Below are 13,978 nucleotides of genomic sequence, written 5' to 3' on the forward strand. Positions count from 1 at the left end.
TCTGGCTGCAAAGTTAATAAGGATAAAAGTCTGGTCTTGGTCATTGATGAAGATCATCCCGATCGATGCCCATATCTAGACTTTCCAGTAAACACAGTTGCTGAACTGTCAAATATGAAATATCTTGGGGTTACAATCGGTCCGCTTGATTGGAAGAAAGAATGTCGAAACTTACTTGGAATCATTCATGGAAAAGACGAACTACTGCCATCTCGTCTCGGAAAAGCTGTAAACACCTTCCTTCTCTCAAAGCTCTACTATCGAGATATCCACTCACCAATGCATCAATGGGACATTTCCCACTTCACGAATGAAATCGGTCGGAAGTTGTTCTACGGCATCGGTCAAGAAACAATCTTTACCAGAAATGAACTCGGTGGTTATGGTGTACTTCTACTTGATCGACAACTTCTCGGTAGAAGAGCTCAAGTGGTTCATGAAGCAATCTTCGGAAAAGAATGGCATCATCGCCTCTTTCGCCTAACGATACAACACTGGGCAACATGGGCAATCCGTTACAGAGAAATGATCAGTGATTCCGATTTGACCATCCCATGGTATGAGTTTCTTCTCGGACGGACGTACGTTAGACCGACTCACACCTACCATCTCCTCGACAAATCACTCCAAAAGGAATTTTCAAAACTGATGTGGGCATGCATTAAGGCGTGGGTTGAATTGACTGGTATGAAACAAGGGGATCCAATCGAACCTTATCAACCCGTCTTGGAGGATTTTGAGAAGATGGTGGAGCCATATCTGGGAGATCTCTTCAATTATGATCCGGAGATATTTCACTCGGTTAGTAAGAAGTCTCCTCAGACTGATCGGTTGCTGAGGACTCTCGATGAGATACTTCGGCCTTCAGACCGGAGGCGTCTACCAAAGTTTTGGAAACAAATGAGTAAGCAACTTCATGTCCACGATAAACCATATGACTACCTTCATATGTTCCATAACGGAAACGACATGCGGGCTCTTTCTCAAGCAAAGAATTGTCTACTCTGTGGCCGTGACATCAAAACCCTCCATCACACCTTCTTTCAATGCCGTATAGCTTGTCAGGTGTGGCAATACGCGGGACTTCGGGGACTTCCCGAAATCTCGAAGTTGGTCGGTATATGTGGTCAACCACAAGATAAGTTTTGTTCATACATGCGTCGACTTTTAAAAGCACGCGTTCCAAATCATGCTCAAGCGATTAGTGACCTTGAACTTAGATCACTTCTCAGATACTATGAATCACTATACTGCAAACAGTATTGATGATCGGTGATAATATTTTGATACATTTCCTGAGAACACTTCTAACTCCATTGGCCGTGGATTTATTTGTGTCTCTACTTGTGTTTTAAGTCTTCGAATAATATTCGTTGACTCTGTTTCTTTGTTTAGGACACTCGCGTTAAAGTGTCTGGGTGAGACTTTGTTCTCAAATTACTGATATCATAACTACAGTCGATCTCTTGATCTTGAAATCTTGGATGGCAAATGGCTGACGGGTGAAACGAGGATTTATATTATAAATAAAGAGCCTAGGACCTAGGACCTCGCACCTGAAAGCGTCGCCTAAATGAGAATTTCATCTTCATCACGATCCACACTTGGTTCACCCCTGCCTTGCATTTGAATTTTGTGAACTTTTGTTCCATGTGTTTTTAAGTTTATGTATTCTCCGCTTGAGAGTGATTTCGCCGAGAATTCCTTTTGAATTTCCAAGTTCCACTCTTGGTTCTGGAGGATCTTCGACCTACCTGCCATTTTCAGAACCTCGTTTCTGTGTGTTTTATTTTCTATGGAAATTCCTCGTTTGAGAGTGATTTCTCCGAGATTTCCCCTTGTTTTGCCAAGATTCTTTCTTGGTTGTTATTTTTGGGTGAGTCTTACTCCCTGTGTTTTTATTATTTGAATATTCGGTTGAGACTCGTCTCCTGAATATTACTTGTGTTCTATTTCAAGGAGTTGATCTTGTATTCCACTTGATTTTCGTCTTGATGAATTTTGTTTTTGAATTTCTTTTCATGTTCATTCTTGTTCCTGATACTTCGCGACTTTCGACGAATTTAATCATTAACAGAAATGAACGAAGTTTTGATTTGATTTATTTACTTGCAGATTTACACTCTTGCCTATTGATTTATCGAATATTGATCCATTTACATTGAGTACAGGTACGGTTTCGGACCCCCCACACAATGTGATTGAATGCTCGTTTTCTAGCTTGCTTGATCTCCCGATTTCTCGATTTCCTTATTTGATTTCTCGCTCTATTGATTGATTTATTGCCCGATTTACAGACTGCTCTCCCGATTGATTGATTGCCCGTCCACAGATTAACCTTAACACCTACTCAGACAACGACAGTTTAATACAGCACGGCGCCAAACATCCTGTATGCTTGTCCTGCAGATACGTGTTTCAGGTTGGTCTTTTTCGAACACCTCGCATGGGATCCCGACAAGGTCCCGTCCGTTTTGTTCAGTATTTTTACATAGATGGCGGATCAGGTCTTCCTGTGCTCGTAGTTTCTCCTGCGCCTAATAAAGCGTAAGGTTTTAATCTTAGAGGTCCGTCGGTCGTGTTGGCTCTATGCCCAGGTTAACCAGGTCTTTGAGGGCGTTTTCGCGGTCATTTTTGTTTTTCATGGATCCCCTGTGTTTTTCATTGAAGACCACGCCTTTTTCTCCCTCTTTTTGCCCCGGTGCTCCCCGCAAGTTAGCCAGGTAGAACCGTTAAGAGTGATGACTCGTAGGATCAGTATATATCTAATGCACAATCACTCACTCACTCACTCCGTACACCAATAATGAGTAGAAAAGTGAACTCAGTGATAGTTGTACTACATTAAAAAAATATGATCGATAATTTGACCATCATTTTCTATCTCGCTCTTGTTTTAGCTTGGTGTGGGTAAGCAAAGGGTAAGCAAAGAGGGAGAGTTCACCCGTAAGGGCACCGCATAATTAGGAAAATGAGTCGAAAACCATCAATTTACGTATGATTAAGCTAAGAATATATGTTTAATTGATCTCATCGGGTGCCACACTGTCGAGTTGGTGTCTTACTGGTCAATGCTCACTCTGGATATGACTTGGCTAGCACTAAAACACAGACTCGAGGTAATTCTTTTTTCTTTGCATGCTTCTAACAAATCAGGTTCAATTATTAGCCACAGAAGTTTTATCTTGTATTCATACAGTTCTTTCCGGTTACCCTTCCCTTGGTCTTATGAGACATGTGCCAACCAGTTAAACCGACACACCCTCGTCGAAACACAATTACCAAGAGGCCTATTTATTAGGATAAAGATTATGTGAGTACCAATATCTTGCGATTTAACTGTCATTCTTTTGCTGCCTCGCGAGTTGTTGTTAGGACGCTGTTCTATTCTGTTCATACAAACAGATCATGTCCACGTTCAACAAATCTGGATAGTAAATTAAGAGAAGTTTTATGTGATTTCAAATACTGCGGTGCGATTGAGACAAAGAGAACCTTCCTTTGGCAGAGCTCATATCCGATATCCCCTAAGCTGGACTTAAAAATAATCTCAAAACTATTTGATGCGCTCACTGGCCTTCCAACATCTTATCTTTATTTGAATTGAGCTCTTTAATAAATCAAACTAATTGTAATCAAAATCAAAATGATATTCGATTCGTCAAATTATCCGGTCCATGTTTCTGATATTGTTCAACATTGAGACTATCCAATTCCACGACGAAGCAAATCTACAAGCACACTGCTAATAATTTGGACAAGGTGAGGAAATGATCTGATGGTACATAATAGACTCGATGCTTCGCCCTCTACATTGCAATAAACCAGAAGCTGTTGTTATTTAAGCTCTTTCGAACCCCCAGAGGCCGGCTAACCTACTCATAATCAATTAAACTCACGAATAAGTTCGATAATGATTGGCAATGTAGTTCTGAGATAATAATTTCATTCATTTAAGAGGATATGTGCTGCCTTTGAGCTACGTTTCGGAGACAATACTTGATGAGGCAAGAACATAAGGTCTTAACAGCAATTTGAGACAAAATATCACAATAAACCAATTGATGGAGTTTTCAGAGTACTTCGTAATTGATTTCATAGAAATTGTAGCAGTTTTCGAACACATGTCCAAAATGAGTTTGTGGCTTATCCTGATGTTGTACTAATCTCTGCAATTTCGAGAAGCTTGGAAACCACAAATATCGTTAAGACTCCAAATCCAACTAATTTTAGTGTGGAAATTACTTCACATTCTTTTGAGTCACCACAATTTTTCGTTTGATTTTTCAACTAGCTGTTGCATGTGTATCGACAATTCCAACACTCAATCCGACCCGTTAATCAGAAGCTTGCACCAAAATATCCTCTAAAAACCTCGAATCAAGTTCATACAACATTGAGATTATTATTCATAAGGATTTCGCGTGCTAGTTCCACTTTTATGGTCATTCCCTCTCAACCCTTTGTGGAACACGCCTCGGACGCATAAACATAGGCGCGCGCGAATCATAACAACACCCATCACTTTTTTTTTCAGGTCATTCACAAGATCTGGGGAAAGAGGAGGCTGAAGGGTAACAAAAATGAAGAAAATGTGGGATATATTGAGTTTGGGCAAAATTTGTGGCGTTATGTGGGTTTGGAGTGGGTTTGAGGCTGTACGGAATCGAATGGGTTAGTGGGATCTTTCACGGCAATAAAGGGTGTGTGAGTGGCTTCTGGAACAATAAAATGGGTGAATGAAATAAATGGGGCAAGGATACTGTCTTTATTATAGTTCATTGAACTGCTTGATCGGATTTGAAGGGCTTTTGGGATGATGGGCTTCTGGGGGATTAAACAAAAGGCAAATGGAATATTACTTGTGGCGTGGTTGAAAATCTCGAGGTTCTGGGTTGAAAAGTATTGTGGAGCTTTTGTATTTTGATACTATTCACGCTGATTGTGTGATTTGGAGGCTACCTGAGGGTGCATGCTTTTGCTGCATCAAACAGCCTCAAGAAAGTGAAGTGATGCCCGTGTCAACACGAAATGACATGTCAAACATGTAAATCGCTTCCAATTTCATATATGAAGTACTCTTTTTCCGTTTTGGGTCACCAAAGTCTTGTGTGATTGATCATTGGAACAAAAGGATACCAAGTCGACGAATCTCGTTTGAAGAAATTGGGCTATTGAAGTCTCATGTATATGGCAAGAACTTTGATCAGATTGAGATCTAATCCGCGTGAGATTTCGGCAAATCTGCTCTTGAACTGACATCAATTGTTGTCTTCAAATACGATTGGTCAGAGATCAATGATGTGAGCGAATTTCGATTCGAAAGTCACTAGAAGCTATTGATTATGGATGAATAAGTTCCTGATTCATCACGGAATGATTTTGGTTGATGTTGATTAGCTCGAGTGCCATCAAATTTAACTCTCTGAATACAGAACATACTTTGCATATACACACTGCAGCAAAAGGTTCATTTTTGTCATATCGATGAATTTTAATAAATTCCTCCATTGATAAACTCGGATACGACTCTTTTTGTTTGTACTCGTGATTAAAATCGTTACTTGTGTTGTCTTTTTGATCGAAGCCAAGCCACAGTCACAACTCTTTATTGGAATGACACTGATTATACCGGCTCACTTAAAAAGACTCATTGAGTATCAGTTGACTTTTGCTGATTCTTCTCTTTGAAATTGTCGATGTCTTTGATCAGACTCGGCTCCCACAAATTCACATTTCCAGCACCAATCTCAGAAAGCTGGTAGTGAACGCAAAACAGCGTGAGATGCTCAGAGGTCGTGTTTTTATCATACTCAAAGATCTGTGGTTGCTTGTCTGCTGGCCTACAATATGTGGGATGGTCGTAATTCGCTTTTACTTGCGTTGCTCGAAATTTCTTGCAATCAGCCCAGATTCGGAAATTCAGCAAAGCCTCTGAGGCAAAATAGCCCTTGCAATGGTGATAAACAATTCTGAAGTGACCTCGGAAACCAAACCTCGAGTATCGGTGAATTTATTGTTATATACTTTGCTCCGCTCTCTATTTTGGCTGTTTGATACGTTAGCCATACGGACAAAAGTGCAACTGGCCAATCGGTAATCTTCGCCGTTCTACCTTTCAGCACAAATGATTTGCAACCTCTTTCATTCGTAATCTCTGAATTTGGCTACTCCTTTCATTGGCCTTAGTTGAATGAGTCTGACTGTATTCCATTGCAAACAGAATAATGTTTGAGGACAATTTTTGTTTGTTGTGTGGAATCCTGCTCAGTTTCAACAATTTGTCTAAGACTCTCTTAGGAAGATCTATCAATTCTGATCGAATACAATTTGGCGCCTATAGTCCATAATGATTTGTCACATCTTGTGATCATCAGTGCTTGGAGATGATTCAAATCAATCATGATGAGCACTTCACTGTCATTAGTTACCTCTTTTTCATTGTTGATGTCCGTGTTCGACTCCTTCTTCTTCAAATGTTAAGAGTGATACGAAAAGAAGGACTGCCATTAGAGATAGACAATTACCATTGAAGAGATTTTCAATCTAGCTTGCTAAGAATGTTGACAAGTTAGGTCTCTCTATGCTCTCGGTCTCAAAGTGTGCAAAAAGAGTCGGCGAGTTCAACAGACATGACCAAGTAGTGACCACAAACTTGATCTCAACAAGTCATTTGTTTATTCACTTAGGTGGCTGTTGTTGTCATAACATTCTGTGCTTTCACTAAGTTGTTCCTTTTCGAGCTCAATTTCCGTCTCCATTCTTCTATGCTGCGTCTCTGTTGTGCTGTCGTCATACTTGATAGATGGTGGGATAGAGAACACTAGTTCCTTCAAATTGTAGAGTTTCAGTCATCGTAAACATATTCTGTTTTAGTATTTTCAATGCTCGAAACACATACTTCCTTCTTATCAAAAACAAAGTGCTCAACGATTATCTTCATAAAAAGGGGAGAGGGAAAAAAAAGATTGCAGCACCACAATTTCACACATGGTCTCCCACTGCATTACTCAGTGTGGCTCTAAGTGGCTTGACTAACGTTGATCGGACGGGAAACAGTATTTTCCACTTGATATGGCCGCAACCGGAAGATTTTCTCGGGACTTGTTCCGGAGCTACCATTACAACATGAAAGATAAGATTCGTGGTGGCAGGATCTGAGTGAAGTCAGAGGCAGCATGCTGAATTTTCAGCCCAATATTGGTGAATTGCATTGGATTTTTGATTAATGCTAGATTAAGACAACTCTACTATGATCTTTGTGTTCAACTGATCTTCCTAAATATATTATGTCGCTATGAACCCTTCACTCCAAATACTACGGCCATAAAAAGCTCTTACATCGAATGATAATTGAAGGCAAATGCAAGACATTTTGCGTTAGTTACATGAAAGGTGAAGCATCTGGATCGCATATCCATAAAACCAGCGTGCTGTAGTAACATCTAATCATCAGAGACTGTATCTCCTCTGAGGAATCGAGGATTTGAAAATACTTATTAATTACTTTAATGAAAATTGTAATCACTTCATTTGTCCGAAGCTCAGAATCATGTATGTCATAGGTGAGCTAAACAATTTGAGACAGAAATGCCCATTCTCATCGCACAAGAGCATTCAATGTGCCTTATAGTAGTAATGGAAAAAGAAAAAGAAAATAGAGGATGTAGATATCTGACTCCGGCGTGATTCGAACACGCGCATCTTACGATAACAGAACTTGAGTCTGCCGCCTTAGACCGCTCGGCCACAGAGCCTCTATTGAACATAAATTATGAATTGTTTTATATGATCTTTACATTGTTGATGAAAGCTTCTGTCTTCAACATTCGAGCGCACTCAACATATGTTTTGATGAGGTCTGGTGTACATTGTATACGTAAGTTTGATGACAGGAAGTCGTCGGGTCCCCTTTCACAGTATCAATTCTGAGGACGGAGCTTATTGACAGACTCAAAAGACTCAACAAGATTTTGGAGCACACAATGACTGAGTGAAAAGAAAAATAACCAAAGATTGAAAGAAACGGACTGATTTAGATCTTCAAATTATTTTTAGCTACATTTAATATGTTTACCGTGATCTGACAATGTGAACGGGATTTTAATTTGCGGAGGATCTTGTAAACCCTAACGGTATTGATAAAATACTGACAACAATTGGTGAAATTTCGAAGAATTATGTAAACTCTGGTTATAGGCCTCAAATGAGTCATTTAATACACAAAAGTGCTAACTTCGCTTATGCATTTGCATTTGTGTTTTGAAGATAATCGCAACATACGCCCCTAGTTCACCCTAGAAGAAGGGAGTAACAAAACTATTTGTAGATAAAAGAGAAAAAAAAAATCCAATAGCTTCTGCCTCGAGACGTTTTTTTTTTTTGGTGTGGATCTAAATCTAGTCTAAAATCTAAGGTTTTTCTGTATGATGTTCAAACCGTTGTGAGCCAGTTCGTCCTTGCAAGATAAGAAATAAAATTTGGCGCGTGTATAAATATATCAATTTGACTGGACATGTACCATTTTTTATTTATCGCGAAACATCAACAAAACGAATCGCTTCCCAGTTTTACGAGGTGATTCGCGAGCCAGATGTACTCACCTTGGAAGACTTATCTAGGATTCCACATATATTATTGGAGCTACCACCTGGTAGCATGTTGAAGCCAGGCTCTCTAAATTAAATAGTAAGAAATAAAATTACTTTCGTAACGTCATAAAGTGTTGAACTCTATAAATTGTGTTCTGATGCTTAGAACATACCATCAATCTCTCCGTCTTCGTTAACCTCGACGTTCATGAAACCACAGTGGGTTGGTAAACCTGGGATGGTTTGAATCTCAGCTGCTAATGCATACAAATACCCAGCACCAACAGAAGCTCTGATGTCTCTAATTGGGAATTTGAAACCACTAGGAACTCCCTTCAAAGCAGCGTCATGCGACAAAGAGTACTGGGTCTTAGCAATACAGATAGGCAAGTGGGCAAATCCTTGCTTAGTGTAGAGCTCAACCTTCTTTTGGGCCTCAGGCAACAATTCAACCTCACCAGCACCATACATTTCCTTGGCAATGATGTTGATCTTTTCTTCAACACTTGGAGCAGTGTCATACAAAAATTTGAATTCTTTGTCGATGGAGTTCGAGGCTTCAATGACACCCTTAGCCAAGTCAATGGCGCCTTGTCCACCCTCTTCCCAATGGTTGGAGACAATAGCATCAACGGCACCAGCCTTCAAGGACTCCTCACGAATCACATCGTGTTCTTTGTCGCTATCAGAGGACATCTTGTTGATAGCAACCACGACAGGCAAACCATATGCTTTAGCGTTAGCAATATGCTTGCCAAGGTTGGAACATCCAGCTCTCAACAATTCAACGTTCTCCTGAGTGTATTCGGAAGCCAATGGTGCGCCAGCCTTCACTTCAGGGCCACCGCCATGGACCTTCAAAGCACGCACAGTAGCAACGATGACGATAACATCGGGTGCCAAACCAGAGGCTCTACATTTGATGTTCATGAATCTCTCACCACCCATGGTGAAGTCGAAACCGGCTTCTGTGACGACGTAACCTTCTTGCTTTTGTCTTTCCTCTTCAGTCAAGTCAGGGGAGGTACCTGCTAACTTCAATGCCATCTTATCAGCTAAGACGGAAGAGGCACCAATAGAAATGTTAGCGAAGGGTCCGGCATGGACAAAGACAGGGGTTCCTTCCAATGTTTGCATGATGTTTGGTTTAATAGCATCCTTCAACAAGGCGGTCAAGGCACCCGCACATCCGATATCCTCACAAGTGACTGGCTCTCCAGATCTTGAAGCAGCAACAACCATGTTACCCAATCTCTCTCTCATATCAGTCAAAGATGTGCACAAGGCCAAAATAGCCATACATTCGGAAGCAACAGAAATGTCAAAACCAGTCTTTCTGGTCATTCCCTTCTCTGTTGGGGCCTGTCCAATCTCAATGCCTCTCAAAAATCTGTCATTACAGTCGACAACTCTTCTCCAGGTGATAGTTTCAGGATCAATATCCAATCTGACAAACTTAGATACCTCCTCAGGAGTCAAGTCATCTGGGTTGGTCTTGTTAATGCCCAACTTTTGCAATCTCTTCTGGAAAGAGATTGGGAATGTTCTCACACCCTTCTTGGCAGGCACCAAACGCTTATACAAGGCGGCGTCCTTTTGAGTGTTCTCGTGGAAAATTCTTGTGTCAATAGCAGCGGCCAACAAGTTATTGGCCATAGAGATGGCATGAATGTCACCAGTAACATGCATATTGAACTCATCCATAGGAATTACTTGCGAGTAACCTCCACCGGCTGCACCACCCTTGATTCCAAAGGTTGGTCCCATAGAAGGTTGACGAACGTTAGCAAAAACATTCTTACCCAAGTGAGCACCAAGAGCTTGGGCCAAACCCACTGTTGTGGTCGACTTACCCTCTCCCAATGGGGTAGGAGTGATTCCTGTGACCAAAACATACTTACCGTTGACCTTGTTCTCCAAACGCTTCAAAATGTCCAAGGAAACCTTAGCTTTGTAGAATCCAAAAGGTTCCAACTCTGAATCCAAAATACCAGCTTCTTCAGCAACTTGGTTGATTCTCTTGGGCTGTTGAGCTCTAGAGATTTCAAAGTCGGAAGGGACGGGCTTCTCCAACTTTAATTTGAGGGGGTTGGTGAACTGAGGGGTCTGGTTGTTCTTGTCATAGTGACGCTTGGCAGCAATGACAACGTTGTCCAAGAGGTTGGCAACAGTCATTGGGCCAACTCCACCTGGGACAGGGGTGATCAAAGAAGCAACTGGGAGAGCAGACTCGAAGTCAACGTCTCCAACCATTCTAGATCCGGATTTCTTCGATGAATCATCGACAAAGTTAGCTCCAACATCGATAACAACAGCGCCCTTCTTCAACCAATCACCCTTAACGTAGTTAGGAACACCAATTGCAGCAACAACAATATCAGCAATAGCTAAGTGACCCTTCAAGGCATCCTCTGGAGTCTTGGAGTGCAACACGGTGACATTGGCATTGGCCTTAGTCAACAAGTTGGCAACTGGACGGCCAACAATGTCAGAGCGACCCATAACTACCGCGTTCTTACCGGCAACCTCCACATTGGATGCCTCCAAAAGCTGCATTATGCCCTTAGGAGTGCAAGGCAAAAAGAGAGGAGCGCCGCCCTTTTTGCTCAATTCTCCGACATTGTGAGGACCGAATCCATCTACGTCCTTGTCTGCAATGACAGCATTGGTGACCTTGGTCTCATCCAAGTGAGCAGGGATTGGGAGCTGCACCAAAATACCGTCCACATTGATGTCGGCGTTTAAACGAGCAATCTCGGACAAAAGTTCGAACTCGGTGACATCTTCTGGCAAGGAGATCAAGTGACAGTCAATGGCAGCTTCTTCAGCAGCCTTCAACTTCATCTTCACATATGTGGAAGAGTCTGGTCTAGCACCAACTTGGATGATAGTCAAGTTGGGCTTGAAGTCAGCATGCTTCGACTGGATCTGCTGAATCTCCAGGTGGATTTTCTGCCTAAGCTGCAAAGCTACGGTCTTTCCGTCGATGAGTTGGGCCGACATAGGAAACGTGGTAGAGGAAGAAGAATGTTGGGAGGGTCTCGTGGAATTTCGGAGCTGAGCTGATTTAGCGCGCCTGACTCCGTGCGCCAGAGTCACAGCACGGGCTCGCTCGGAATTTTCAGATAAGCGCCCGCCAAATATGCAACACGCGTTAATGAAAAATTACAAATAAAAGCTACCGGTGTCTTGTGTGAAACTTCATGGTGCTGAGTTTTTTATAAATGTATAGTTTAGTTTACTTGCGCTGCAAATTTATTGGATAGGGACATCTTACATATGAAGTATTGTTGACTTGGGCACACAACAAAGAGAGAATACGTCTGGAAGATATGATGAACTTAATTTTAAACTGAAAGATATGAATTCTTACAGTCTGGTGGAATGGTTCGACGATTTCTCTATCACGTAGTGTTGCACATTTTTTACAGTAGATGGACTGTGAATTAAATTATGACCAGAATAATCGCTCGCTGAATAATGGATGCTATTTCCTCTTGGAAAAGATCGCATCACAATCGGACATTTGTCCCTGTCCATTGGGAAAAAAACCTTGTTCCATCAGTATCACTGCTTGAGGGCTTCTGCCATCTCTAACTCTTACCTTATAATGAAAGATAGCTCAAAACAGCCTTCAAACAGGCGTCAAATCTTGAACAATTTATTCTAGAAAAATCTTTCGAATTGACATCTATTCAAAAATTGATTCATTGAAAATATTTGACCTATCCAACGAAATGGAACACCTAATGCGCCTGGGCGATAGGCCAGAACGGCTGTGCCCTCAATCCCCCTAGCCTCCACACAGTCCCACTTCTAGCCTTGTTCAACTTCCCCTTCGGCTTGACATCATTTTTACATCGCATAACTACTCAGTGATATACGCGGAGGAAAATCTGAGACTGTGCCAATTCGCACCACAATGAATTACAACGCTGATCCGAGTATAACGGGCACCCATAACTTCTTCGAAGTAGAGCAACTACCAAAGGAATCTGTTCCGAATCAATTCTCATTTGATCACGACATACCAGCCGACCTTACAAACTTTCTCCAAGCTACTCCACCAGCACTTTCTCCTTGGAACGGGTCCAGTAACCAAGATCTGCAGCACTCTTTCAAACAGGAGGAAATGAACCTTTCGGACTTCACATCGCACTCAGTATCATCAAATTCGTCGGCAAATGTAGGCGCCCAAGCCGGTTTGCCATCGCGCTCTCCTGAAATTGCCTTGGAAAGCACGCAAGTCAGAAAACCTAGAGGGAAGCTGTTGAACGAGAAAGAGATGGCTTTGATGTACACCGAGGACTCAATGTTGACAGAGGAAGAGTTAACAATGAAGAAAAAAGCTCAAAATAGGCTCGCGCAGAGGGCATTCCGTGAGAGAAAAGAGATGAAGTTAAAGGAGCTAGAGCTGATGTTGCTTCAGAGTGAAGAACAACGTCAAGGCCTCTTAGACAGACTTAATGTAGTGAGGCAACAGTTGAATAGTCTTCAGAGCGAGAATAAGCGCTTGAAATCAATCAGTGCCAATGGAAGTAATTGCCCGACTACTGGCGTCCCTAACTTTTTGTTTCCTCAAACTCAGAAAGACTTTGTTGAAACTATGACTCAGGGAAAACCCCACGACATGTCTCGGGCACAGGTAAACAAGGTTTACGATATGCCACAAACGCCTGGCCGCAAGGTTCTTGGCGTCGGAGCTTTGTGGGATTATCTTCTGATTAAAAGAGAGGAGGAGCAATATGAGAATGTGGATTTATTGGAGGTTATGCTGCTACTAAAAGGAAAAGAGGTATGCCACGGATATGGACCAGCATACCCTTTAGAGGTTATCGAAGATGCACTCCATTGTGTAATGAATCGCAATACCTGATAAACGACTCGATCCGTGTTACCCACATTGAGTTGGCCAATGTTGATTCTTTTTAATTGGTTATGATTTATTCAGTCTAGTCGCTGTGCGAATAGATATTGTTGCTTTTGATGAATTTGTGTCTCGTTTGCCTCATTGGTATTAATTGATTTATGAATGGGCTTGGCCCCGAATCAAATAACGAATCACTAATTTATATTAGAGCTTTGAACTTTAGTCAAACTTATTGAGCTCAGAATTCAATTATTTGTATGATCTATAGACTTATAGGCAACGTTAATTCTATTTGCTCAAACGTGCCTGAAGAGTTGCATAAACTCACGTTCAAGATAATTTGCAATGAATGCCTGTAAAACTGTCTTTCATTTAGATGTGAGACAAGTTCACTTAGCACTTTCCGCAGACATTTTGGTTTTAAGCGGCACATCCCATGAATCATTAGCACAAAAAATACAATGGTAAGACTCTGTATTGAGTTAAATATTAAGAAATTCTATAGTCGATAATATCC

The 13,978-nt window shown here is 41.5% G+C and overlaps 3 protein-coding genes and 1 non-coding gene across 4 annotated transcripts; 2 read left to right on the forward strand and 2 right to left on the reverse strand.

Annotated features, from left to right (window-relative positions):
- Positions 1–114: 114 nt before the first annotated feature.
- On the forward strand, positions 115–1,266 carry PUMCH_002177 (uncharacterized protein; the record flags this gene model as incomplete). The annotated part of the gene is made up of 1 exon (XM_063021193.1): positions 115–1,266. The coding sequence occupies one exon, from the start codon at positions 115–117 to the stop codon at positions 1,264–1,266; it is 1,152 nt and encodes a 383-aa protein (XP_062877263.1).
- Positions 1,267–7,675: 6,409 nt separating this feature from the next.
- PUMCH_002178 lies at positions 7,676–7,757 on the reverse strand. Its single transcript has one exon. It is a non-coding gene; the product is annotated as a tRNA-Leu (tRNA).
- Positions 7,758–8,753: 996 nt separating this feature from the next.
- PUMCH_002179 (uncharacterized protein) lies at positions 8,754–11,594 on the reverse strand (the record flags this gene model as incomplete). The annotated part of the gene is made up of 1 exon (XM_063021194.1): positions 8,754–11,594. The coding sequence occupies one exon, from the start codon at positions 11,592–11,594 to the stop codon at positions 8,754–8,756; it is 2,841 nt and encodes a 946-aa protein (XP_062877264.1).
- Positions 11,595–12,513: 919 nt separating this feature from the next.
- On the forward strand, positions 12,514–13,467 carry PUMCH_002180 (uncharacterized protein; the record flags this gene model as incomplete). Its single annotated transcript, XM_063021195.1, has 1 exon — positions 12,514–13,467. The coding sequence occupies one exon, from the start codon at positions 12,514–12,516 to the stop codon at positions 13,465–13,467; it is 954 nt and encodes a 317-aa protein (XP_062877265.1).
- Between the last annotated feature and the right edge of the window lie 511 nt (positions 13,468–13,978).

Source organism: Australozyma saopauloensis, chromosome 3 (genome assembly GCF_035610405.1).
Source record: "Australozyma saopauloensis chromosome 3, complete sequence".
NCBI classification, from domain to species: Eukaryota; Fungi; Ascomycota; class Pichiomycetes; order Serinales; family Metschnikowiaceae; genus Australozyma; species Australozyma saopauloensis.